Source organism: Bubalus kerabau, chromosome 10 (assembly GCF_029407905.1).
Source record: "Bubalus kerabau isolate K-KA32 ecotype Philippines breed swamp buffalo chromosome 10, PCC_UOA_SB_1v2, whole genome shotgun sequence".
Classification (NCBI taxonomy): Eukaryota; Metazoa; Chordata; class Mammalia; order Artiodactyla; family Bovidae; genus Bubalus; species Bubalus kerabau.
In genome coordinates this window covers 78,773,994-78,801,617 of record NC_073633.1, presented here as the reverse complement: position 1 = coordinate 78,801,617, position 27,624 = coordinate 78,773,994, and the positions used below count along the sequence as shown (strand labels likewise).

Genomic DNA, 27,624 nt, shown 5'->3' with positions numbered 1-27,624 from the left:
AAAATTCAATTCCATCATCATTTTGTCTCTGCATTCTGTCTTTCAAAACTGGTCCTCACCCCTAGATCTGACCACTCTGGTTACTTTGCTATAATTATGTCCTTCTATAGTCCCTTAACGGAGAAGGCAATGGCACCCCACTCCAGTACTCCTGCCTGGAAAATCCCATGGATGGAGGAGCCTGGTAGGCTGTAGTCCATGGGGTCACTAAGAGTCGGACATGACTGAGCGACTTCCTTTTCACTTTTCACTTTCATGCATTGGAGAAGGAAATGGCAACCCACTCCAGTGTTTTTGCCTGGAGAATCCCAGGGACAGCAGAGCCTGGTGGGCTTCCGTCTATGGGGTCGCACAGAGTTGGACACGACTGAAGTGACTTAGCAGCAACAGCATAGTCCCTTAAAGCTTCTTGGAGGCAGGAAACTGCCTCATTCATTTGTGTTCTTAGTAGGAAATGTGCACAAGTGGCTTTAGTACTTGGCCCAAATCTGCTATTTGATTTGACTTCAGCACTGAATTTGTGCTTTACCAGCACTCCTATGATCCTATAGATTACAATCATAATTAAACGGCATAACAATGTCAGCACTATGAACAAGGCATACTATTGGAATTTACTGTGATTATCCAGATATGCACTTTCAAATATAAGTAAGCATACTACACATAACTTAGAATGAGGGAAAAAGCTAAAAAAAAAAAAAATTCACTAAGCAGTATTAACAGTGAATAGCACCAATATCATCACCAAGGAAGAGTAAGTGATCTCAACAGAGGAGAGATTTAGAGCACAGGCAGAGAGCTGAGAAACTAGAATACCAACTTGCTAAAAAGAAACTTGAAGTTTAAGATTACTTCCCTTATCACTGCAATCTATGTCAGGAAAACACATGACGTATAGTTAATGTTGTTAACCACTTAAATCAACACCTTTATCACATTTATTTTATGTCTTCCTAGGCCATCTGGAAACATGATAGCCGATTCACTTTGTTTTCTATATAATCTTTTCCAAGAGAGTCTTGTAATTATTATAATACATGAAAGTTTTCATTAAGTTGATTTCTAACCTCGTTTTTTTTTCCCCCCCAAGGGAGGGTTACCCTTAGACAAGTATTTTGTTTTTATTATTAAAAGTATTCTTATTATTCCTGGAGGAATAAATGGCTACCCACTCCAGCGTTCTTGCCTGGAGAATCCCAGGGACGGCGGAGCCTGGTGGGCTGCCATCTATAGGGTAGCACAGAGTCGGACACGACTGAAGTGACTTAGCAGCAGCAGCATAGCAGAAATTTAACAGGCTAGCCAGCAAATTTGAAAAATGAGAAAAACGTATTTTTAGTTATAACCATATATATATATCCCTAGCTATCTAGGTGGCTCAGTGGTAAAGAATCCGCCTGCCAATGCAGGAGACACAAGAGACCTGGGTTTGATACCTGGGTCAGGAAGATTCCCCTGGAGTATGCAATAGCAACCTACTCCACTATTCTTGCCTAGAAAATTTCATGAACAGAGAAGCCTGGCAGGCTACAGTCCATGGGGTAGCGAAGAGTCGGACATCACTGAGTGACTGAGCATGCACGTACATACACACACCACAACTACGTTTGTCAGGCAGAACACTGAACTGAGTGAGCAGTAAAATTGCTGGGAGAACAAGATACAACTGCTGGGAATAAGAAGCTAGAGGTGATAATTCAATGATAAGTCAGTAATAAAGTGTGTGCACAGTAAAACCAGTAACTTTTCTTCAAAAAGATCAGAGCATAATTAGGCTTTGCATGCTTGCTCAAGTAGTGTCCAAGTCTTAACCACTGGGCCACCAGGAAAGTCCCAGAAAAACGTTTCTTTAATTATTTGCTTAAAATATAACAAGATACATTTCTCATATAGTAGGAGGAAAACACATGTATCAGAACAAAGGTATATACACAGAAATCATATCCTGAAAATTTTTCCTATTTAGTTCTAAACCCTGACCATGATGAAGTTTCTGAAAATAATGACAAAAGAGAAGCTCTTCTGAAGCCATAGCTTGATTCTCCACCTACACTAATCCATCCTATCCAATGTTACAAAACAAATTTTCAACTAACCCTCTGATCCTGTTTGTCTACAAAAAGAGGATAAATAACACTATTACTAAGCAGCAGCTTTCAGATTCCACCTAGGAATAATGCCCCTGTATTTAATATGGCCTATGCCACTCCACGAATGAGAAGCTTAACACAGAATTTTTAAATTAAAATATAAAGAAATTTAAGGATGTTTTTACTTAGGAATAGAAGAAAGAGACGCAAGTACCTTCAGATATTTGAAAAGGATGTCATACAGAAGGCAGATTTATGCAATTTATGCAATTATGCAATGTATGCAATTTCAGAGAGTAATACGTGGGCGTTAACATGGCAGGCTTTGCTCAATAGAGTGAAAGTAGTGCTGAAGGTAAACTCTGAGAATTTCAAGTTTTTATTCTTATTTTGGTGGCAATGTAAGAAAAAAGGGGAAAAAGCATGTTCTGGATCATCTAGAAGTTCTCTGTAAGGTCTCTATTCTTGCTACAAACCTTCTATGTTTGAGGTTGCTATGTTTCTGATCAAATTGGTACCAAACAATCACTAAAAGGAACAGGGTTACATTTTTAAATCTGGTATAATCATGTTGAGGTCACATGCATTGGAGCAAGAAATGGCAACCCACTCCAGTGTTCTTGCCTGGAGAATCCCAGGGATGGGGGAGCCTGGTGGGCTGCCGTCTCTGGGGTCGCACAGAGTCGGACACGACTGAAGCGACTTAGCAGCAACAGCAGCAGGCACTTCTCAAAGGTTTACAAGTATTACTTTGCTCCAAAAGAGATCTAAACATTAGTTGGTATTGAGAAATATTGGTATAAAGAACTTTCTAACATTTAAAGCTGCAAAAATGTGCTTTTTGTGTCTCTAAGAAAATTCTTCGGCTCCAAAATCACTGCGGACAATGACTGCAGCCACGAAATTAAAAGAAACTTGCTCCTTGGAAGAAAAGCTATGACATCTAGATAGCGTATTCAAAGGCAAAGAAATTACTTTGTCAACAAAGGTCCGTCTAGTCAAAGCTATGGCTTTTTCCAGTAGTCATGTATGGATGTGAGAGTTGAACCATAAAGAAAGCTGAGCTCTGAAGAACTGATACTTTTGAACCGTGGTGTTAGAGAAGACCCTTGAGAGTCCCTTGGACTACAAGGAGATCAAGCCAATCTAAAGGAAATCAATCCTGAATAATCATTGGAAGGACTGATGCTGAAGCTGAAGCTTCAATACTTTGGCCACCTGATGCAAAGAGCTGACTCACTGGAAAAGACCCTGATGTTGGGAAAGATTGAGGGCAAGAGGAGAAGGGGGCAACAGAAGATGAGATGGTTGGATGGCATCACTGACTTAATGGACATGAGTTTGAGCAAACTCACGGAGATAGTGAAGGACAGGGAAGCCTGGCGTGCTGCAGTCTATACGGTTGCAAAAAGTCGGACATGACTGAACAACTGAACAACAAAGAAAATTGTCAGAGTAGATTGGCAAATTTGTAAACACAATTATAGAGGATATTCCTGTGATGGTTGATATTAAATTAATAATACTTAAATCCTAAAGTCAATTATTTTGCAAGAATCTCAAACCTAAAATCACACTGTACTAAAAAATAAAAGATGGAACACATAATAAATGAATCAATTAACAGCAAAAACTGAATATTTAACTATGGCCTGAGCCATCAACAGTTCACTGCTCTGCTTAACAAATAAGATGCACAAATATCTGCTGAATAAATGAACGTGCAATAATCTGTTATAGGCCATGGTGCTTAGGTATTAAGAGTAGTGGTCTAGGGCTGAAAAAATTTTTTGAACCATTGAAATAAATCAACTTATTATCCAAGAAAATATCCCTTCCTCCACTCCTAATGAAGGCTCTACTGATTTGAAACATAACTCATTTAAACATTTTAGCTATGTTACTGCAAAGGTAGGCAATTTCCAACTCTTCTCTGCAAACAGACTAAATAGACATTTAATGAAATTTTGACCCCCAAAATGCATGGAAAAGTAGGCTTTCTTAATTTTCCATCCTCTAACAACCAAATAAATAAACTTCAGAGTATTTTTCTTCCTTTACTATTACCACTGTAGAAAATGATTATTTAGAATGTCTGTACAAAAAAGTATGTCCATGTAATTTTCAAAGGCCAAACGTTCATAGAAAAATACCAATGTAGAGGAAAAGCAGCACTAACTATTCTTACCACTATTATAAGTTCACTGATGGTTTGGCTCAAAAGGACATCAGCCTTTGTCAGATTGTCCTAAAGAAGGCTTGATGGATTCTAAATAATATCATGAGATTTCAGGGAAGTGGAACTCTTCTGAAAACAACTTAATAAATATAACTGTATGAATACAATTATGGTTCCCAGTTTATTAAGCCCTTACTCTATGCCAAAACTGTTTTGAGTGCTCCACATGGGTTAATATCTTGTTTGTCCTCACAACAATCCTATCAGGCAATTATTCTTATCCTAATTTACATATGAACAAAGTGAGCCCTACAGAGGTAAAGCAACTTGTGCGAGATCACACAACTGAAGGAGCAAAGCAAGCAGCCAAAGCTTTCTAGAGCCAAAGCTCTTAGCCAGTAGTCAGTCATTATGACATTTCTCTTGAAAAGAAATGAAATGAAAACCCTAGTCCAGAGAAGAGATTTTAAGCTTCCCCAAAGGCACACAGCAAGAACAGCTGTAGACTGAGGAGGCTTGAAAGAAGACTCTGTAGCACATGAATTCAGGCACTTTGCAACAAAAACCTATAGCCCATTCATTAGGATACCAGCAATGATCAAGAGTCTTTTGTAAAGAGATAATTAATAATCTACATCAAGGCAATCAAATAATATACAAAACGATATTTGACTCATGTAATCAGAGAACTCCATTGACATAGTTAAAAATAATGGTCCAAGCAGGGCAAACTGGAATTCATCCAGGAGACTGATATGTAGATATGTAGATACTAGAAGACAGAGGGAGTTTTTCTTCTTTTTCCTTTTTATCATCACAAATTGTATGGAGGCAAGCATGGGAATGCTTAGTGGCCATATTTCATACCATATTAACAGAATGTCGGTGGCAGAATGAGGCAACATGCAAATCAAGCAAAATATAAACCAAGTAAAATTCAAGAGAAAGCCTGAGATGACATTTTAAGGACATCACTTAAGATACTGGGTCTAGCTGTCCCTTAAACCAAAGCCAAACTGTGTGAGCTAGTAACAGCCTCCCCATCGAGCCTCCGAAACTAGTTGAGCTGTGTTTCATCACTTGCAATAAAAAGAATCCTAATATACTAACAAACAGCCAGTGTTTCATCTTAAAAACAAACTTTAATGATGATCAAGTATAAGAAAAGGGCACTCTCAAATACTGCTAGAGAATATAAACTGATTTAAACTTACTAGACGTTTAGAGTAGATTGTAAGAAATGTTTGCTAAAGATGAAACAAAAATAGATATCTTCCACATTTACCTAGCTGATTTTCCACAACCATACATATATGCGTCTTAGTAATATAAACTTTTAATCTGGTGTTCTGCATATAGGAGAGTACCTGATGGCTCTGTCAGTAAGGACTCCACCAGCAATGCCGGAGACCTGGGTTTGACGCCTGGGTGGGGAAGATGCACTGGAGAAGGAAAAGGCAATCTACTCGAGTACTCCTGCCTGGAGAATCCCAGGGACAGAGGAGCCTGGTGGGCTACAGTCCATCAGGTTGCCAAGAGTCAGTCGTGACTGAGCAACTAAGATACACACACACTGCATATATAGAATTAGTTTTTAAGATATCTTAAGATAGGATATTGAGTTATTTTCAAGGCTTGTACATGCTGCTGCTGCTGCTAAGTCGCTTCAGTAGTGTCCAACTCTGTGCGACCCCTGAGACGGCAGCCCACCAGGCTCCCCCGTCCCTGGGATTCTCCAGGCATGTTACATAGCTATATGTATTAACACAATGTGTTTTCTGATCTGGTATTAATCAATTCAGTTCAGTCACTCAGTCACATCTGACTCTTTGTGACCCCATGGACTGCATGCAGCACGCCAGGCTTCCCGTTCATCACCAAACTCCTGGAGCCTGCTCAAACTCACGTCTATCGAGTCAGTGATGCCATCCAACCATCTCATCCTCTATCATCCCCTTCTCCTCTGGTATTAATAAATAGCATAAATATTTAAGTGACAAAAAAAATAAAACTCAAGATTCAAGAATGTTCTAAAGTAGCACAAGAGATGCAGATGCCCCAGCATAAGAAAAATTCCTATGAAAAAAGCAACATGGAAGAGCAATGATGACTTCCAAAAAATCCTCTTAAACTCATTCTCTGCTTTCTTTGTTCACTCAGTTATTCTCATTGTTTATTTATTCATTCAAATACTTATTAAGAGGTCACTGGATACCAGTAATCTCTTTTACATTACAAGTTTCAAGTTAGGTCTATTTGTGACCTTGTTCATTGAAACGTTTCAATTTCACAACTGAAAAAAAGAGGAAGGAATCACTTTAAAGAAATTTGCTTAGCATCTGAATTCTCAAGAAAAGATCTATAAGATCTATATGTAAGAACAGAAATACACTCAACTCAAAGATTTAAACGTTCTGCCTTTAAACTTTATGTTTACCACAGTATGATTCATTTGGAAAAATAAATTCTCACAAACTATTAGAAAAAGTGGAGAAGCACATGGAAATGTCACTAATAAGGGGAAACTCAACATTAACTAGTAGTCATTTTAAATACTGTAACTTCCAAACCAATAGGTAGAACTACAGTAGAACTACAAGAACTACAGTGAGTTATATTCCATTACTAAATTCTGTCCCATTTACGAAACAATAAATTTTGAAAATCATACTTGGGAATAATCTTTATGTTTAATATTATAACCAAGTGAAAATTTAAAATGAAGACACTCCTAACAGGTGAGATCACCAGAGCAAAGAAAACATAACATCTTGAGAATAGTTTTCTAATATAAGTAAGTCACTTCAATTATTGGTTTAAGTACTTTAAAACAAAGTTACTAATGAAATGGGACTTTAGCAAGAATGTAACAGGTAGAGACCATTTTAAACACTAAATACTTCTCTGAGAAAGTACTGGTACATCAAATCTTTCAAAGTCACTAGAAAAACTTAATTCTCTTTTCACAGATGCTTAACCTCACTTCTGATAAAGCTTCTAGTGGCAACTGTTCTCTGTTGTTTTAAGTTGGTTAATTATCCACAAACAAACCCTTAAAAACACAACCACTTCAACATATCCATTATGATGGCTACTGTCATAAAAACAAAAGAATAACAAGTGTTGGGAAGGATGTGGAGAAAACAGGAACCCCTGTGCACTGTTAAGTGGAAACGTAAATGGTGCGGCCACTATGGAAACAGTATGGGCAGCGCCACAACATTTAAAAGAAGAGCTATCACATGATCCAGCAATCTACTTCTGGGTATATATACAAAATAACTGAACACAAGATCTCCAAGAGATATTTGCACACCCATGTTCATAGAGTCACTATTCACAATGGTCAACAAGTGGAAGCAACTGATAATAGAAATTTTCACATATTGACGTATGAAGAAATCATTTTGGCTGTACATGAGTTAACTTAAATTTTATGCTAACTAGAACAGACTGTGGTTTACCAAATATACACTGTACATACGCTTCAGTTATTTAAAAAAAGGGGGGGGCACACTGACCAGAAGTGTGATTTCAGTTCTGTCATTTTGCCTTGTGCTTGTTTTTTCATCTTTCCTTGCTCTTTACCATTTGCTTTCTATGGTAAATGGTGTTTTCTTTCATCCACTGATTTAAAAGTTATGTCTATTTTTGTTCTACAAGTGATTTCTTCACTTAAAAAATATATTTGGGGGAAAAAAAGATTAAATGCCTCCCTTTGGGATGCCAAAGCTGGTACTTCTTGGATGATAAGACTCCCTTCCCAGGTGCCAAGGCCATACTGTCTCGCTGTGTACATGCTGATCTGTTGTGTTTGTTTTGTTTTTTTTTTTTTTGAAACCTTGTATGAATGTATCCCTATTGTTCTGACAAGACATAAACTGTGCTGAAACCATGCTTCCCCAGAGCAATTTCTCAGAGTAATTTCTCAGAGTAATCTAGGAGGCTGTCTTCTGGGCTACAGTCCTCAGTTTGGTTCAAAGAAAACCCTTTTCTATTTCTATTATAGATTGTTTATTGATTATTTTTGTCAATATTATCTAAGTGTCCACTGAAAGATGAAAGGATAAACAAAATGTGTTATACATTATTCAGCCTTAAAAAGGAAGAAAGTTTTCACACATGCTACAACATGGGTGATCTTAAGGACATTATGTTAAGTGAGATAAGTGAACTGAAAATTTCTCAGTCATGTCCGACTCTTTGTGACCCCACGGACTGTAGCCTGCCAGGCCCCTCTGTCCATGAAATTCTCCAGGCCAGAATACTGGAGTAGGTAGCCATTTCCTTCTCCAGGGGATCTTCCCAACCCAGGCCTCCCGCATTGCAGGTGAATTCTTTACCATCTGAGCCACCAGGGAAGCCCCAGTGAAATAAACCAGTCACAAAATGACAAAAATTGTATGATTCTACTTATAAGAGGGATTTAGTAGTCAAACTCAAAAAAACAGAGCAGAATGATGGTTGCCAGAAGGTAGGAAGAGGGGAAAATTGGGGATAGTTGTTTAATAGTTCGAGTTTCAATTTTACAAGGTGAAAAAGTTCCGGAGATTGGTTATACGACAATGTGAATATACATAACACTACTGAGTTGTACATTTAGAAATAGTTAAGATGGGAAATTTTATGTTGTTTTTTAAAACCACAACTTAAAAAAACCCCTAATCATTTTAAAAGTTATGGGAGAAAAATGTCATATGAGGTAATCACTTATAAATGTTTTTATATAATTAATTTTATATTTTTTCTAAAAGAATATCTGGCAAAGATATGTTTATTATTTTTTACTGCAGAAAACACAACTTTTAATATAAAACTCAATGCACATACAAAATACTTAATTTTTTGATGCTCCAAGAAACAGAGATACAATTATTTTTAAAATTCCAAGGCCTATAACAAATTTAAAAATTATCATTATACTTTTACCAAAAATAGTAAGCAACAAGAAGATTGGCTTATCTAAGTTTCAAATTCTTTTTTCTAACCCTCTAGTTAAGCAGAAAACATACACAACACATACATCACAAACAGCAAAAGGCTGAGTATAAAATCCACCAACTTGGATAATCAGTCCCAATGTTTACAAAAGAAAAAAGAGAAAGAAAGAAACAAGGGGAAAAAAGAGCATTCTTCTTATGAATTAAAATCAATTTCTTAATAGAAAACTAACCCAACAACACATTTAAGTCAGTATTTTCTCCTACTTGGAAAACCAGACCTATGTTAATAACCTCAGACAAGGAAAGAATATAGTACTTTAAATATCTAAATGTTTTAAAATTATATTTTAAGAGGACAAGTCTATACACAAGCACAATAATCTAACCCAAATCTTTAACACCCATGCATGGTAAGGTTTTTACTTTACCACCAAACATAAAGACTGTTATAAGCTCTTCTGAAAAAAAGTCAGTTGAGAGACTAATCCCTCAGCCTTCTACACACCATTCTTAACATACAACAATAGAATGTCACCACAAAATCTTTACCTTGAGCCCAAACCCCAATAGAGCTGCAAAGACAGTGAAAGTCAATAGGTAGAAAGACTAGATATTATCTAAACTGCACAAAATGCTTCGTAGTGGACCACAGTAATGAACTACCACACTTAATCTAAAACAACGTGGGAGTTCAGTAAACACATACATGTGGAAGAGTGCACTAATATAAATATTATACAGATTGAGCTACAAAAACCAGTTAAATAATACAGACTTGAAGCCTTGCCTTGAGATAAAGCCAATGATCTTACCTCTGGACAAATTCATAAGTAAAGGACGGTTTTCTACTATGTAGACTCATATGTTTTACCACACTTATTTTATCAACTCATCATATTTAGGAAAGATTAATATTTACAAAACTGTCTACTCCAAACTGGTATCAAGACAAAAAAAAAAAAAGGTTTGTTACTGCCATTTGTAAGACTGCAGTGCCTTACACATACCCTGCTAAAATGAACTGTCTGACTAGTATATGTGATTATGACTCCAGTCTCTGAAGTCCAAAGAAAATTTTTAGTAGCCTATTTGGGGAGGAAACAAGGGGGTAAGGAAATGTGAAAAAAGGGGGCCTATGGTAGACACTAGATTAGATGCTCAAGAATACTTGATGCTAGATGCCAACATAATTCAGATACTGTTTTAACTAAAAAGAATCCCTTTAGACTTCTGGGTCCAATGACAGTCTTTTCATTTTCAGGAAATAAAAGAAAGTAGGGAGAAGAGGACATAACACAAATATCTGGAAGGACTTGCAAAACAAACAAACAAACAAAAAAGTTTTTAAGTGTTGTGGAAGTTCAAATTAAAACTTCAACAAGTAACATCTACTTTCAAGTCTATAATGTTACCAAGATTCCTAAACCAAACACTAGGCATTATCTCATTTAATCTTCTCAATAACCACTAAGATGGCTGCTATTATTATCATCATTTCAAAAGGAGGAAATAGGCTCAGAAGCATTCAGTAATAACTTGCCCAGGCTCACAAAGCTAACAAGTAAAAAGCTGGACGCAGAGGTGTCCGGTTCAAATCTTAAGCTCTTAACCATCAGGCAACCTCTTCAAAGAGGAAATCAAAGTAAAACTGTAACAAGAAAAATGTTCACTAGTGAATGAGAGGTTCTTGATTTTTAATGACCAAAGTTAAGAAGTTAAGGAATATCCATTCTCAGAGATTTTACTTTAATGATACAGCTATGTTTTGAAAACTCTGAAGGAATCTGCCCTGAAACCTAAAAGAGAACAACAATGAACCTCTTGACATTCCACCGAAATCTAAAATTCAATATTAATGTGCTATTAAATCCAATCCCTGTTACTAAGCAGTCAATGTGAAATTTCCTATGGGAAATCTATTATAACCATACCCAACTTCTGTTCTGATTTCTTCTAATCCTTTAGCTTTTGAGTTTCCTAGCCCTCCTTTAAAAAAAGACAAATTTGTCTCCCCCACCTGCACCCTACAGGCTCATTTAGTGGAAAAATTCTAAGGAGAAAAATCTCTGCCCCTCAATCTCCCAGTTTTCTTTTTAAAAAGTTTTAAAATTGTTAGTTAGAAAAGGATAAAAAAAAGACCTCTTTAACAAACCATACCTATAAGTTGTTGAGTACCATTTTGGTGTTTAACTTAATTTACCAGTTATAACAACTTCTGTAGTAAGAAACATTAAATCCAATTCAAGTTTATGCTAAATTTTCAAATGAGAATATTTTGCAAATAACAAATGGGACTGAGGAAAATTAAGAACTGGTTTAGACTTGGGAGTGAAGCACAGTAGGTAATTAATTCATTTATATTAAAGCTGCTTATGCTCTTCTCAACTTATGAACTGCAAAGAAGATACAAGTACAATAAGGCATACAAAAAGGGACTGAATGGTGCATAACTTCATGTACAATGTTAAATATGTTTTACCACTAAGGACTGAATATTGACAATACACTGAGGTGATGTGCCTTAGGTTTACAGCAGCCTCATCATTTCATCAAAAGCCTTGTAATCACCTCTACAAAATTAATTAATTCCTGGCAACTCTTGGAATTAGGTCTAGATCTGTTTATTCACTTTTTAAATTTTATACACGCTTTCTCTAGTGTATACAAACTGAGAACTTATCATTCTATTAGAGAAAGACCAAAAAAGAAGCCACAAAATCGCAGGAACATAAACAAGTTTATCTTCTGCTGATACTGATTAGGGCACTTAATCTGTCCCAGAAGAGTGCAAGGACTTAACAGTAAAGCCAGCCTACTAACCAGAACTCTTAGCATAAATCTTCAATTCCTTAAAATAATTTCCTCAAAGGTTAAAATACCCGAGTGGACCAAAAGGTGGGGGGACGTGGCGGGGGGTCGGGGTGCGGGGGGCACTTAATTCCACTGGTTGGACTCACAATTCTTAATCCTATAATGTACCAGTTAAGACTCAAACTTCGAGGTGTTTTTAAAACTTGCATTAAGTTCTAACAAGATGGTTATTTATTTACTTCGCGTATATTTTAATATACCTCAATTTCAGAAAAATCAGTCGAGTCAATCTAAAAACTTCGTAACATTTTAGCGCTGCATTTCATTTGCTCTGATCATATATCTATATACGCCCCCCCCCGAACCTCATTAAAAGTGTTTGCCTGAATTTAGCCATCCGCTACGTTTTCACTAAGATATTTTCAAGAATGAATGAAGCATATAATTCACTTATAACATCTGGGCTCTCATGACAGGTGATAGAAACACAGGTATCCAATTCTGATGTTCTTATTAAAATGTTACTATTTCTCAAAATTCCCGTTACTCCGAGCCTTGCTCTAGGCAAGTTTTTCAACGCGATTAAAACAAAACCAACCCAAACCTGCACGTGCAAACGAAAAAGTTAGCATCCCAGGCCATCGCGGCAAATCCCTAATGCACAAAGGCAAAGTCACCCGCCTGGCCGGACAACCGCAGAGCAAGATCTCACCCAAGCAACCACGCGAGCTCCTAGGTCGGAAACCCAGGGCCCCGAACCCATACCGAAGCCAGGACCTGCGTGCAAGGGCCGCCCCGGGGCCGAGTTTTCAATGGAACAGGAGAGGATGGGGGCGGGAAGGAGCGGAAGCTCGGGTGCAAGTGGCGGCGACCAAGCTGCGGCTCATTTCTCTTCCCGGGGTTTTCAGGCTGGGGGAAGTCCACCCGGAGCAGGGCACGCGGCAGGCTGGGGGTTTGAGGCGGGCAGGGAGGGCGATGCGAGGCCCGGGCTGCCGGGAAAGGAGGCGAGCAGGGCCCAGCCCCCGGCCCCCGGCCCCTGAAAGCACTTCAGACGCGTCTCCCACCCCCCACGACAAGATGGCGACGTGGACAGTGGGGAGCCCGGCCGGCGAGGCTGGGGGAGAAAGAGAGGAGGGGAGGGAGGCAGAAACAAAAAGGCGGCCCCCCGGAACGCGGAGGCCGGCCCGCGAGCCCCCGGCGGCAGGCGGGGGCGCCGGGGGGAGAAGGCGGCCGGCGGAGGGGAGTGGGCTTACTTTTTCTTGTCGTTCGCGCCCCCGGCGCCCTCCATGGTGAATCGGTGCCCGCGATGCCTTCACGGCCCGCGGCCCCCAGGCTCGCTCCGGCCTAAGCGCTGGCTCCCTCCACACGCGGGGAGAGGAGAAAAGGCACGTCCAGAGGTGGGGGGTGCGAGGCGGGAAACCCCTCGTGAGATCAGAGGAGGGACAGCAGACGGCAATCGCAGAGGTCCAACTCCGGCTCCGAAGAGCCTCCCCAGGAGCAGCTTGTCAGGGCCCGGGCCGACGCACTGGCCAAAGCGGCGGCGAGGGCGATCCTTGCGTCCCCTCAGACGAGGCGGTTCTGTGCACTGAGGAGCTGAGGCAGCGGCAGGGGGCGGGCAAGGGCGGAGGCGCGCGCGGAAGCGCGCGCGCGCGGAGGGGAGTGTTGGGGGCGCGCGCGCCCGCGGAGCCCGGCGCGCGCTCACGCAAGCCCGCCTCACCTGAGGGGGAGGCGGGTTCCTTGAGAGCCAATGGCGAGGGACGCAGGCGGCCAGTCCCCACCCCAGCCCACGTCTATCTCAGCCAATCAGGAGGCGGTCAGCTGAGGCACAGCTGGGACGCGCTGCCGCGCTCACGTGCTCGTCTGTGTGCCGCTGCGGAGGCAAGAGAAAGGAGATGGGGTGCGGCCAGACTGGGTCTGGGGACTCTGCGCCTTCTCCTAGAGAAAGCAGTGGCTGGCTTTGGGAGGCGCTGCTGAGAAGGGATTTCGGTGTTTGGGTCTCAAGCCTGCCTCACACTTCCTGCTGTCGGTGCAGCAAGTCTCCAGCTCTCTTTCTTTTCGGCAGCTGTGCTGTGCAGGGTTGCCGCCCGCTCTTCCAAGTCCCAGTTCAAAAAAGCAGACTTTTTTGCGTCGTGGCAGCAAACCCTGGTCTTTCTACTCAGATGTGTTACAGTGGGGTCTTTCTTGCCAGGTTACCCAACCAAGCCATGTCACCGACCGCACCCTTTGCCATATAACACTAGGGTACTCTCTTTATCTCTTAAGTATTAAGTTTCTCTCTGATGAAGTTTGATTCCTGAGTAAATACGAATGCAAATATAAAATAAACAAGCTCCTCTTGCTGTAAGCCTCTCAAGGGAAGTAGTTAAGGCAGCAGGAACTCAAAATCTGAAATTATTTTAAGCAATACAAATAGGCATAAGTAAGTTCAATAAAAGTATAAACCTGAATTTCAAGGTGGGGGGAGTAGGAAAAATGGCTTTAGGTGGACAGTTATATTCTTGTTGCTTTTCAAAGAGTAGAAAATAATCTTAGATGGATTTAGAAAAAGGCGAAGATGACCCTTAATTTGAGACTTACCACCTTGAATTGAGATCACCGTGTAGACAGGAGAGAAGGAAGGAAAACCCTTCCAAGACTTAAGCAGGAGACTGCACCAGAGTTAACTCAGTGGCAGCAGTATTGCCTGTTTGCTAATATGACCTTGCAAGCTACTGGATAAGACTAAATCACTACTTGGCTTTTGAAGCCTACTTTTCAAGCCTATCAGTCTTTGAAATGAAAAAGAAATGTGTTTTGAGTCCAACAAAGGAGCACTGCACACGTATCTCCAGTTTGACACTAGATTATTTTACTTCTCACCTTTGCCTTGTTAGTTATATTGCTACAATCTGGCTTCAGATTATAAATTAATGTGGTTATCTGAGTAAATTTCAATTATATTGTCATGTAAAAACAAAGGTCTATATAACAATGGTCTACATAGATTAAACTCTGATAAGACAAAAATCAATTCACATAACACCTATTTTTAACTCATCAGCAAATCCATAGAGATAGGATTAAAGATTGATCTTAATGCTACTCCCCCCCCCCCCCCCCCCCCCCGCCAAGATCTACAACTCTGAATGACATGCCTTCTTGAAAAGTAACATGGGAAATGCCTGAAAAAAGGAAAGGACCAAAAATTACTCATGTTTTCCTTCTTAATTGTGAAAAGAATGACTCTGTAAATTAACAGTTGTTTAATTTAATGTTCTAAAAACTCAGTGTTAACAACACTGATTCCAGAGTTAAGAGTGAGCTTAAGTACCAGCTCTGATACTTACTAACAAGTCATGTAACTTGTGCCTCAGTTTACTCATTTATGTCTAAACCACAGAATCAGGGCATGATTAAATGAGATAGTACATGTAAAGTACTTAGAACAATACCTGGCACATAGTAAACTATCAATAAATGTTAGCCATTAGTATTGTCAGGGTTGTGTTTCATTCTTCTTATCATTATTATTACCTCCAAATTTGTGCCACTGCTAGTGGTAATTACTTGGGCTTCTACCAAAGGTTAGCAAGTTTTACCTATCCAAGACTGCCTATTATGTTAATATAAATTCACATATATTCTTTGTTTTCAACTGTGAAACTGCTCACAGTGTTCCCACACTTGTATATGAGCATGATTGCAGAGATCTTCAACCATTTCCTTTTTTATTTTACTGGTAAGAAATTCTCTCTGGCCAGTGATCATACCTGAAGGGCATAGTGTTTATTACAACAACAAAAAAGTGAGCCTTTTGTAATATCAAATCTAAGTCATTTTTTTAAAGTTTACAGCAGAATGCTAATCCAATCAGCAAAGATATTTTTGAATAGTCATTACATTTGCTCAGAGTTTACTTTTCCTTTCAAAAATATATAAAATACAGTATTTTATGTGTGTGTGTATGTATATTTGTGTTTACCCACACATGTGAACTTGGAAAGCAGTAATATTCAGCTTGTGTTTTCACATAATCAAAAAGGAGCTAAATAGTATGCCCTAAATTAATCAATTTTGTTAACTAACAATTCTAAAAAGCAAAATTTCCTATGGGGTAAAATTTTAAATTATCCTCTTTATAAACATCCATTAACAAATGCATTTAGATGATTATAATGTGACTAAACCTTAACAAACAATCATATTTACTCTCTAATCTTTGTAAGTGTTCAAATTTCATTCCAAGTCACTTTGCAGAACTTTCTAAGTAGGCTGAAAGATTACTTGAAAATGATGCAATTGACCCTTAACCCATATTTATAGTAGGAAGTTAGACAGTGACTCAGGAGGAGGCAGGATAAAACCTGAAATTTTAGTACTAAGTAACATAGTGTTGAGCCTTTTAAAGAGTGAAACACATCAGATTCAGATAATTAAGAATGCATCAAACTATATAACAAGACCTAGTGGTCAGTAAGTGATTCTTGGCTTAATATTATTCTTAGTTCTCCTCCTCTTCTCCATCTTTATCTATTCTAAGAACAACAAAAAAGCCTATTATTTGGAAGGAAGTGCTTAGCAGATAACAGACATTTTAAAAGTCTCTTTTTCTTTTCTTTCAAGGATCAAAACAGAAACTAAGTATGTATATTTGTCTGAATTTTTGGAGAATAAGAATACACTGAGATTTTGACACTAGCACTTTTCAATTATGATAGGTATTTTAAGCATAAATTTACAAAGGAATGTCAAAGAATTTTCGGTTTCTGGTCCAACATGTAAGGAGCTTGGAAGCATCCATCCTCACAGTAAGAAAAAAAGCTTAACAAACTGAAAACCAACAACTCTTCTTAGATCCACCAGGGAAATGAGGCCACAAGGCAAACTGCCACCCTGAAAGTGGGAGAGACAGACAGACAGTTATAGAGAGTCACAGCTTACCAGACGATCACAGTTTACCAGGAACAAAAGCCAGAAGTTGAAGTCAACATCACAGCTGGAGTCAACCAATATCAGTAGGAACATTTTTAACTGCAAATGAGGAACTGCTGGAGGCTCTAGTGCACCTGCTTGAGAGTTAAAAACTGCAAAGGAGGCTCAGCCTTCGAGGGGCCCCACAACTTTCTTGAATTTCAACTCCAAGAGCCTAAGAGATTATCAGTGTGAAGATTGGAGGAAAATATCTTGCTTTTTGCATGGCTAGAGAAAAAATAACCCTTTTGAAATACTTTCAGAGCATTCTGTTTTTCTTAACAAGATCCATCCTCAAGGGAAACTATTTTACCAGAGCCTAATGTGCGTTAGGGAACAGGGAACACCCAATGCCAGCCCCTTTTAGCCTTCAACGTGAGAGAACGAAAGTGCTCAACTCAGTCTCACAAAATAGCTGATCCCTAATCACAGGGCTATAGCATGTTTCTCTTCTCCCACACCTTGCCATATCACCACATCAGTAGGGCTCTTGGGTAATAATAGAGGATTACAGCTAAGAGAAGTGCAAGCCTCAGACCCTAGTTAAAGAGTTACTAGGGATATCCAAAAGCAACAAGAGAAACAAAAACAAGTACACTAGAGGAAATTTTAGCTTCAGACACCACAGCTATAGCAAACAATAGCATAGCCTATCTTCTAGCCAAACAATTATAGATTTCATAGTAAAGGCCTATCTACCTAACTTCCTTTTACCTGATATTCCATGTATGGTTTTCAACAACAAAACTATGACTTGCTAACAAGCAAAAAGCATAATTGAAGAGATAAGCCAAACATTAAAACCAGACTCAGATATGGCAAAGATTTTGTAATTATCTGACAAGACCAAGAATTTAATATAACTATGATTAATATGCTCCTGGATCTAATGGAAAAAGAACTATATGAAAGAACAGATGAATAAAGTAAGCAGAGATATGGAAATTCTAAGGAAGAATAAAAAAAAAATACTAGAAATTGAAAGTAATGTAACAGAAATAAAGAATGCTTTTGATGGGTTCATCAGTAGACTGGACATAGCTGAGAAAAAAATGAATGAACTTGAAGATATGCCAAGAAAACAAGTCAATGAAAAAGATGGAACAAAATATCTAAGATCTGTGGGACAGTTACAAAAGGTGCAACCTAACTGTAATGGAAATCCTGGGGAGGGAAGAGATATAGAAGAAAAAAAGAATATGTAAAGAGACAATGGCTGAAAGTTTTCCAAAATTAATGACAGACACCAAACCACAGGTCCAGGAAATTTAGAGAATGCCGCATAGGATAAATATCAAAAAGTTTGTTCAAACCAGAAAGGCAAAGACAGAAAATCTTGAAAGAAGTCATGGGGCAGTGGAAATACTTTACCTCTAGAGGAGGAAGGATGAGAATTCATTGGATTTCTCTTTAGAGCCACGCAAACAAGAAGAGAGTGGGTGAAATATTTAAACTGTTGAAAGGAAAAAACAAAACACCAATCTAGAATTCTATTGCCAGTGAAATTGTCATTCAAAAGTGAAGGAGAAATAAAATGGAGGAAATTTATTGCTGGTAGATCTGCCTTATGAAAAATGTTAAAGGAAGCTTTTCAGAGAGAAGGAAAGTAATATAAATTAGAAACTCAAATCTGCATAAAAGCCAGAAAAATGTTATGGAATGAATAAATGAAGGTAAAATAATTTTTTAAATGTTCTTATTCTTAGTTGATCTAGTAAATAGCAGTTTGTTCAGAAAAATAATAATAAAGGTATATTTGATGATTATGTTTTACAGATAATGAAATGAATGACAGGCATATTAAAAGGGATAGGAGGGAAGAATTGAGAAAATGCTAGTAAAAGGTATTTGCACTACTGGTGAAGCAATATAATGTTGGACTTGGATTAAACAATAGAGTATTTACTCAGCCATTAAAAAGAATACATTTGAATCAGTTCTAATGAGGTGGATGAAACTGGAGCCGATTATACAGAGTGAAGTAAGCCAGAAAGAAAAACACCAATACAGTATACTAACACATATATATGGAATTTAGAAAGATGGTAACGATAACCCTGTATGCGAGACAGCAAAAGGGACACAAATGTATAGAACAGTCTTTTGGACTCTGTGGGAGAGGGAGGCAGGGGATGATTTGGGAGAATTGCATTGAAACATGTATAATATCATATAAGAAACAAATAGCCAGTCCAGGTTCGATGCAGGATACAGGATGCTTGGGGCTGGTGCACTGGGATGACCCAGAGGGGTGGTATGGGGAGGGATGTGGGAGGGGGGTTCAGGATGGGGAACACGTGTACACCCATGGCAGATTCATGTTGATGTATGGAAAAACCAATACAATATTGTAAAGTAATTAGCCTCTAATTAAAATAAATAAATTTAAATTAAAAAAAAAAGTATATTGTAAACTTTAGAGCAACCACTAAATTTTTTTAGATGTGATTGATATGCCAAGAGAGGAGAGAAAATATATAGAATGAATCATGAGGAAAGCTTCTTTTTAAAACCAAAGAAGGCAGAAAAGGAGTAGAAGACAAAAAAGAAACAAAGAACAAGGCAAATAAATAGATTCACAGAAATGACAAGAAACAACACAAACAGAAAAACTCTGGAATGAATAATCAATAATAGCAAGATTTGGATATAAGGTTAATATTAAAAAATCAATTGCTTTCCTAAATAAAGAAATAAGCCATTGGAATTTGAATTAAAAACATACAATACTATGAACTATAGTTAATGATATCATATTGTATACTTGAAAGTTGCTATGAGAGTAGAGTTTTAAGGTCCTCACCATAACAAGAACAACTGTAACAAAATGGTAATTGTGTGAGGTAAAGGATGTATTAACCAACCTTAGAGTTCTCAGAATTTTGCAGAAGATTCATGTATTAAATCATCACATTGTACATCTTAAACTTACACAGTATTATAAGCCAATTATATCTCAGCAAAGTTGGTGGGGGAATGTGAGACTGTTTATATTAGCAGCCCCCTCCAAAAGAAATACTTAGGTAAAAATCTAACTTAATATGTACAAGACTTATGTGAGGAAATGGCAACCCACTCCAGGATTCTTGCCTGGAATTCCATGGACAGAGGAGCCTGGCAGGCTACAGTCCATGGCGTCACAAAGAGTCAGACACAGCTGAGTGACTATCACTCATTATGTGAGGAAAACTATAAAACTCTAATGAGAGAAATCAGAGAAGAGCTAAATAAACAGAGATTTCATGTTCATGGATAGGAAAACTCATAATTATTAAGATGTCAGTTCTTCCCCCGATTGATCTATAGACTCAGTTCAGTTCAGTTCAGTTCAGTCTCTCAGTCGTGTCCGACTCTTCACAACTCCATGAATTGCAGCACGCCAGGCCTCCCTGTCCATCACCAACTCCCAGAGTTCACTCAGACTCACATCAGACTCAGTACAATCCAAATCCGTAGCAAGATACTTTGCAACATTGAAAAACTGATTCTAAAGTTTATATGGGAAGACAAAAGATCAGAACTGTAAATACAGTATTGAAGAAGAACAAATTAGGAGGACTGACTCTACCAAAATTCAAGATTTACTACAGAGCTACAGTAATCAAGACAGAGTGTTATTGTTAGAAAAGTAGACAAATGGAGCAATGATATAGAATAGAGAACTCAGAAATAACCCCCACAACAATAGCCATATGACCTTTGACAAAGAAACAAAGGCAATCCAGTGGAGAAAGAATAGCCATTTCAACAAGTGGTGCTGGAATAACCGACATTCAAAAAACTGAATCTAGAGTTCAACTTTATTACACCTTTCACAAAAGTTAACTCAAGATAGATCCTAGACCTGGATGTAAAATGAAAAACTATAAAGTTTCTTTATGATAATATAGGAGATAATCTAGGTGACCTTCACATTAGTACCAAAAACATGATCCATGAATGAAAAATTGGACTCCATTAATTTAAAAACTTCTACTTTGCAACAGACGCAGCTAGGAGAATGAAAACTCAAGCCACAAACTCACAGAAAATATTGGCAAAACATCTCTCATAGAGGACTTCTATCCAAAATATACAAAGAACTTAAAACTCAACAATAAGAAAATAGATAACTCAGTTAAAAACTGGGTAAAAATTCTGAACAGATACCTCACAAAAGAATATATACAAATGGAAAACAAGCCTAAAAGAAATGCCCAACATCATATCTTGTTAGGGAATTACACATTAAGTAACAGTGATATACCACTGCTGCTGCTGCTGCTAAGTCACTTCAGTCGGGTCTGACTCTGTGTGACCCCATAGACGGCAGCCCACCAGGCTCCCCTGTCCCTGGGACTCTCCAGGCAAGAACACTGGAGTGGGTTACCATTTCCTTCTCCAGTGCATGAAAGTGAAAAGTGAAAGTGAAGACGCTCAGTCATGTCTGACTCTTCGCGACCCCATGGACTGCAGCCTACCAGGCTCCTCCGTCCATGGGATTTTCTAGGCAAGAGTACTGGAGTGGGGTGCCATCGCCTTCTCCGGATATACCACTACATATTTAAAATGGCTAAGATCCAGAATATCACCTAATGCTAACACAAGGAGCACTAGGAACTCTCATTCATTGCAGGTAGCAATGCACAATGGTACAGTCATGCTGAAAGACAGTTTGTCTTTTACAAAGCAAACATAGTCTTACCACACAATCCAGCAGTCACACCCCTAGATATTTACCCAAAGGAGCATGAAAAGTTAAGTTCACACTAAACCTACACATAAATAGTTATAGCCACTTTATTCCTAATTGTGAAAAATTTGCAACTAAAACTTGCCAAGAAGTAAATGGATAAACAATGGAGTATCAATCAATGCTAAAAAGAAATGAGCTATCAAGCCACTAAATGGCATTAAATGCATGTTTAAGGGAGACCTTAAATGCATAGTGCTAAGTGAAAGAAGCCAATCTGGAACAGCTTCATTCTGTATGATTCTAGCTATACGGCATTCTGGAAAAGGCAGAACTTTTGGAGACAGAAAGAATACCATTGGCTGCCAGGGACTAGGAGGACAGGAGGAATGCATAGGTGCAGTACATGGGATTTTTAGGGGAGAGAAACTATTTTGTATGATAATCTAATGGTGAATACATGACATTATGCATGGCAAAACTCATTGAAATGTACAAAGTGTGGACCCTAATGTAAACTGTGAACTTTACTCAATAGCAATATATCAATCTTGGTTCATCAATTATAACAAATGTAACACACCAGTACAAGATGTCAGTAATAGAGAAAACTGGGTTTGTAAGTGGAGTAAGAAGGAGTACATGGGAATTCTGTGTACTTTCTGTTTAATTTTTCTGTAAACCTAAAATTACTATAAGAAACAAAATGTATTGATTACAAAAGAAAAATGGAATACTCTCCCAAAGTCAAGTTTTCATATATTCCTGAATAAAACAAAGGGCTTAAATTTGTAGGAATAAATCTTGATGAAGCATCCCTTTGACTAGGAAGAAAACTGATCTTTGGATATTTTTCCAATATCAGAGTCAGTTGGGAGATTCTGAAAAGTCACAGCTTAAGATTTTTCATTTCTAGAAAGTAAAGATATAAGAGAAAAGAGAACTGTCTTTTCTTTGAAAATAAATGGAATACCTCTTGATCTGATCCAAATACTTTCAGGATTTCAACTTTTTTCATCTGTATAAAAGTTGATAATTTAATAAACCAAAAAAAGATGCTTATTAAGAGTCTGTCTTGCCCACTTCCTAGCCCCCATACATATCATATATTCTATTTTTCTACCTGCAAGGACATGAAGCCTCTTTATTATAAATAACTAACAATTTCAAAACCTGGTTCAAACCAGCTTAGCTCCATCTGATTTTTATGAAAACAACGGGTGAAAAGTACACTATGAATTTAAGAATTCTAAATTAGGAGTTTTAAGAATTTGCTTGCTAGATTTTGAGCATTTATAGTTGTGATATGAATTAATATTATATAGTTTTTGCTTATTTGGGGCCAAAATTCAGATTTGCTCACATATCTCTAGAAGAAAAAATCTTCAAGTTCAGAATACAGTCTGCTGAATTTCTACCAAAACCCTGCCAAACGATAGCTCTTGCTAGACTGTAACCTTCCAGAATTTCTGTACATCTCCATCCAACTTTGTTTTGATGCCACAAAGAAAACTTTTTTTAAATGTAGTGATTCCAGCAGTCAGATGACTGAGGGTAGGTGAGAGAATCCCAAAATAAGTATTATGTCAGAAGTGCTTACTTTTATAAACTTTGCAGTCTAGTCATCCTCTCCAAAACAACTGTGGTTTCTAGCAGGAAGAAAACACTACCAGAATATTAAAAATGCCAGTGAATATGTCATAAAAGGTATTTTTCTTCTAAAATGATGATAATTTCCACTACAGGTTGCATGTTTTGTTTTATCCAGGGATTTTCAAATAGGCATTTTTAAATGAAAAACTGATAGAAAAATTAAAGGAGAAAGAAAAGAAGGATCTTACATGGCCTAATATTTATTCTAGCTTGGTTTTCTTTCCATGTGCCCTAAGCCACAACTCACATTTTCCAAATTTTGGGTGGATAATGTTTTCCCTTTGATTTGTGTGTGTGTGTGTGTGTGTGTGTGTGTGTGTGTGTGGGTAATGCAGAAATATTAGCTGTTTGGCTCTTATATTGGAAAATTTATAAAGGTCTTTGGTTAAGTGTGTCAGAACTTGCCTATGAAGAACCAGAGGCAGTTACAAGAAGTTGGTTAATTTTATACATGGACTTGCAAAGACAGGTTAGCTACTCTCCTGTGTAAGTGTGAATTACAAGGCAATATCAAGGCAGCCAAAGATTCACAGCATTACCTTATTATCAGGGGTTAGGATATTGAGCATGTCCTATGTGCCAAGGTTTGGGGTGGATTTTGAGAATTACAGACATTGTCTCTCGTCACTTCAACCAATACTTTCTAGTCCCAATCCTCACCTTCACCTGTTTCCTGCCTACACTCTTGGGATTGAGAGATAAAAGGAAGACATTCCAGTAAGTTGTTAAAAGGTTTTGTATTTGGACAGATAAGTATCTGGATACATGACCTGACTATTCCCTCTACACTCCCCATGTGACCAAGCAGTGGAACATCTGTGATCCTTGCTGCATGGGTGTTCTCCAATCCCTGTCCAGATCCTGTTAGCAATATCTATGGCAACCAGCTTTAGGGACAAGATTTTATCTTAAGGCTACTGGTACTTCCCTGATACTTTCTGTTGGAGCAAAGACAATCCCAGAGCTTGCCTATCCTAGGACCTCTAGGAGAACCCAAATGAGAAAATTATGTTGTAGTAAAACAGGAATCTGTCCTGAAAGTTATCATATTGGTGTCATGATGGATAAACAAGTATATCCATATTTCAAAACATATCAAATGCATAAAATGGATTTATATTATTGTTTGTGAATTATACCCCAATGAAGTTAATTAAAATTGACACAATCATAGGAGACTCACCCCCTGTTTGCTGTTCTACTCTTTTAATTTCTGACCCTTTACTTGCTATCATTCCCACCAGGTTATATTTCAACTAGCAATTAGTTGATCATCAGAGAGTTGTCTGCTGCTGCTAAGTCACTTCAGTCGTGTCCGACTCTGTGTGACCCCATAGACGGCAGCCCACCAGGCTCCCCTGTCCCTGGGATTCTCCAGGCAAGAACACTGGAGTGGGTGGAGAGTTGTCTACACCTTAGCTTTTGCTTTTTCATCTCAGCTCTGTCAGTGGCCCATTGGCTCCTGGATCCCAGCTCTGTTTCTCAGAACTTTACACACCCTATTCTCACTACTCCGACCAGAAGAACATATATAGCAGTTGATTGCCAGCTGGTGCAAAGGAGAAGAATCCAGAGAATAAAATAGCTGAATGAATACTCTCTGCTCGGAAAGGTAGAGGGCAAATAAAATGGTCAGACCCAGATTTTAAAAGGTGGCTCTTTTCTTCTTCTTGCTTAACCAAGGGCTGCTGGGTGTTTAGGAAATGAATGCCACCAAGGGTATAAGCAAAATACATGTGTCATTCAGTACAAGGCAGATATGAGACATACAGGTGGTTCTCATATTGCATGTGGGTTTCCATAGACATATTCTTAGAAGACTCAAAGACTTGCAAACTACCTCTTGGAAGACTGGAACTTGAATATTAACCCAATATGGAGAAGTAGTGGTCCAATAGAGCCTTCCAACTAAAGAAATATACTGCCCAAAAGAGTATTAGCTGTGTGTCCTATAAGCTTGAGATAATAGGTTACTTTTAACAACACATGTATCCTTTTATGCCTAGTATTTCAGTAGACTATAAGCTCTGGATGTGAGAGTTGGACTGTGAAGAAAGCTGAGCGCCGAAGAATTGATGCTTTTGAACTGTGGTGTTGGAGAAGACTCTTGAGAGTCCCTTGGACTGCAAGGAGATCCAACCAGTCCATTCTGAAGGAGATTGGCCCTGGGATTTCTTTGGAAGGAATGATGCTAAAGCTGAAACTCCAGTACTTTGGCCACCTCATGCAAAGAATTGACTCTGATGCTGGGGGGGATTGGGGGCAGGAGGAGAAGGGGACAACAGAGGATGAGATGGCTGGATGGTATCACTGACTCAATGGACGTGAGTCTGAGTGAACTCCGGGAGTTGGTGATGGACAGGGAGGCCTGGTGCTGCGATTCATGGGGTCACAAAGAGTCAGACACGACTGAGCGACTGAACTGAACTGAACTGATAAGCTCTGGCAGTGGTTTTCTGTCTTGTTTGAATGCTAAATTTTTAATGCCTTGAATAGTGCCTAGAACAAAAAAAGTCAATAAATGCCATTTTGTTGACCTCCTAAAACCTGGGCTCCATGAACACTAGTGTTAAAAGATCTGGGAAAAAAGAGTGGTGGTAATAAATATCATATAGCTTACTTGGAAGCCTGTGGAATAAGCATGGTGGACAATTGTTCATTGAATAATTTCTGATAGAAAGCATAATATCTGAGAGCACTCATCTTTGATGTGATGAAATAAGTATGATATATGCATCAATATCTTGGATACCTGATGTTTTATCCCATCTGCTATCTAGATAACCTACTCTTCTTTGGGACTCAATTTTATCATCTGAAAAATGAGGGATTTGAGCTATAGAATCTTCAAAGTCCCTTCCAGCTCCAAAATTTTATGACAAAACTCACCTAAAATAATTTAACCCACAGATTCAAAAAAATTAAACAGAGAAATACAGAATGAATGTCATTACTTAGTAGTAGGTGGACAAAGACCAAAATTTTAATTAATGAGAATAATAATCCTTCATCTTTTATTAGTACATTTAATATTTTTAAAGCACTTTCACATCTATCATCCTATTTGATAGTCAAAGCCAGTTTACAAAACTGTTGAACATAATTCTCTAAGAAATAGCTTCATGGCATGAGATCTCACAGAAAATTAGTCACAGAGATAAGATTATAATACAAATTTCCAGAATCCTAGTTTTAATTTTAATTTAAAATTGAGTTAGACCACAGCCTTGTATAACTCAATGAAACTATGAGTCATGATGTGTAGGGCCACCCAAGACCTTGAGAGCCCCATAAACAGGATGAAAAGGCAAAAAGATAGGAAACTGAAAGATGAACTCCCCAGGTCTGTAGGTACCCAATGTGCTACTGGAGAAGAGTGGAGAAATAACTCCAGAAATAATGAAGAGACAGAACCAAAGCAAAAACAATGCCCAGTTGTGGATGTGACTGGTGATGGAAGTAAAATCCAATGCTGTAAAGAACAATATTGCATAGGAACCTGGAATGTTAGCTCCATGAATTGAGGTAAATTGAAACTGGTCAAACAGAAGATGGCAAGAGTGAACATCGACATTTTAGGAACTCAGTGAACTAAAATGGAATGGAATGGGTATATTTAACTCAGATGGCCACTATATCTACTACTGTGGGCAAAAATCCCTTAGAAATGGAGTAGTCAAAAAGAGTCCAAAATGTCGTACTTCGGTGCAGTCTCAAAAATGACAAAATGATCTCTTTCATTTCCAAAGCAAACCATTCAGTATCACAGTAATCCAAGTCTATGCCCCAACCAGTAATGCTGAAGAAGCTGAAGTTGAATGGTTCTAGGAAGACCTACAAGACCTTCTAGAACTAACACCCCAAAGAGCTGTCCTTTTCATTATAAGGGACTGGAATGCAAAAGTGGGAAGTCAAGAAATACCTGGAGTAAGAGGCAAATTTGGCTTTGGAGTACAAAATGAAGCAGGGCAAAGGCTAACAGAATTATGCCAAGGGAATGCACTGGTCAGAGCAAACATCCTCTCCCAACAACACAAGAGACGACTCTACACATGGACATCACCAGATGGTCAGTACCAAAATCAAACTGATTATATTCTTTGCAGCCAAAGATGGAGAAGCTCTATACAGTCAGCAGAAATAAGACCGGGATCTGACTGTGGCTCAGATCATGAACTCCTTATTGCCAAATTCAGACTTAAATTGAAGAAAGTAGGGAAAACCACTAGACCATTCAGGTATGACCCAAATAAAATCCCTTCCAATTATACAGAGGAAGTGACAAATAGATTCAAGGGATTAGATCTGATACATAGAGTGCCT

General features: G+C 38.4%; 1 protein-coding gene and 1 long non-coding RNA gene across 7 annotated transcripts in view; one reads left to right on the top strand and one right to left on the bottom strand.

The window, feature by feature from the left end:
* Positions 1-17,086, bottom strand: part of HIF1A (hypoxia inducible factor 1 subunit alpha) — a 47,009-nt gene extending 29,923 nt beyond the window's left edge. For 2 of the 6 annotated variants that reach the window (XM_055538264.1, XM_055538263.1), the window contains exon 1: positions 14,604-14,748. Coding sequence is in view for 1 of the 6 variants with exons in the window: in XM_055538262.1 (XP_055394237.1) it covers positions 13,280-13,314 (35 nt within the window). In the remaining 5 variants the exon portion in view is untranslated. Of the gene's footprint in view, positions 1-13,279; positions 13,700-14,603; positions 14,754-16,946 lie in introns of those variants that run through there. The other 4 variants (XM_055538266.1, XM_055538265.1, XM_055538267.1 and 1 more) reach the window with 4 other exon arrangements.
* LOC129621635 (uncharacterized) overlaps positions 1-27,624 on the top strand; it is a 154,731-nt gene that overhangs the window by 28,682 nt on the left and 98,425 nt on the right. The gene's annotated exons all lie outside the window — the stretch shown is intronic.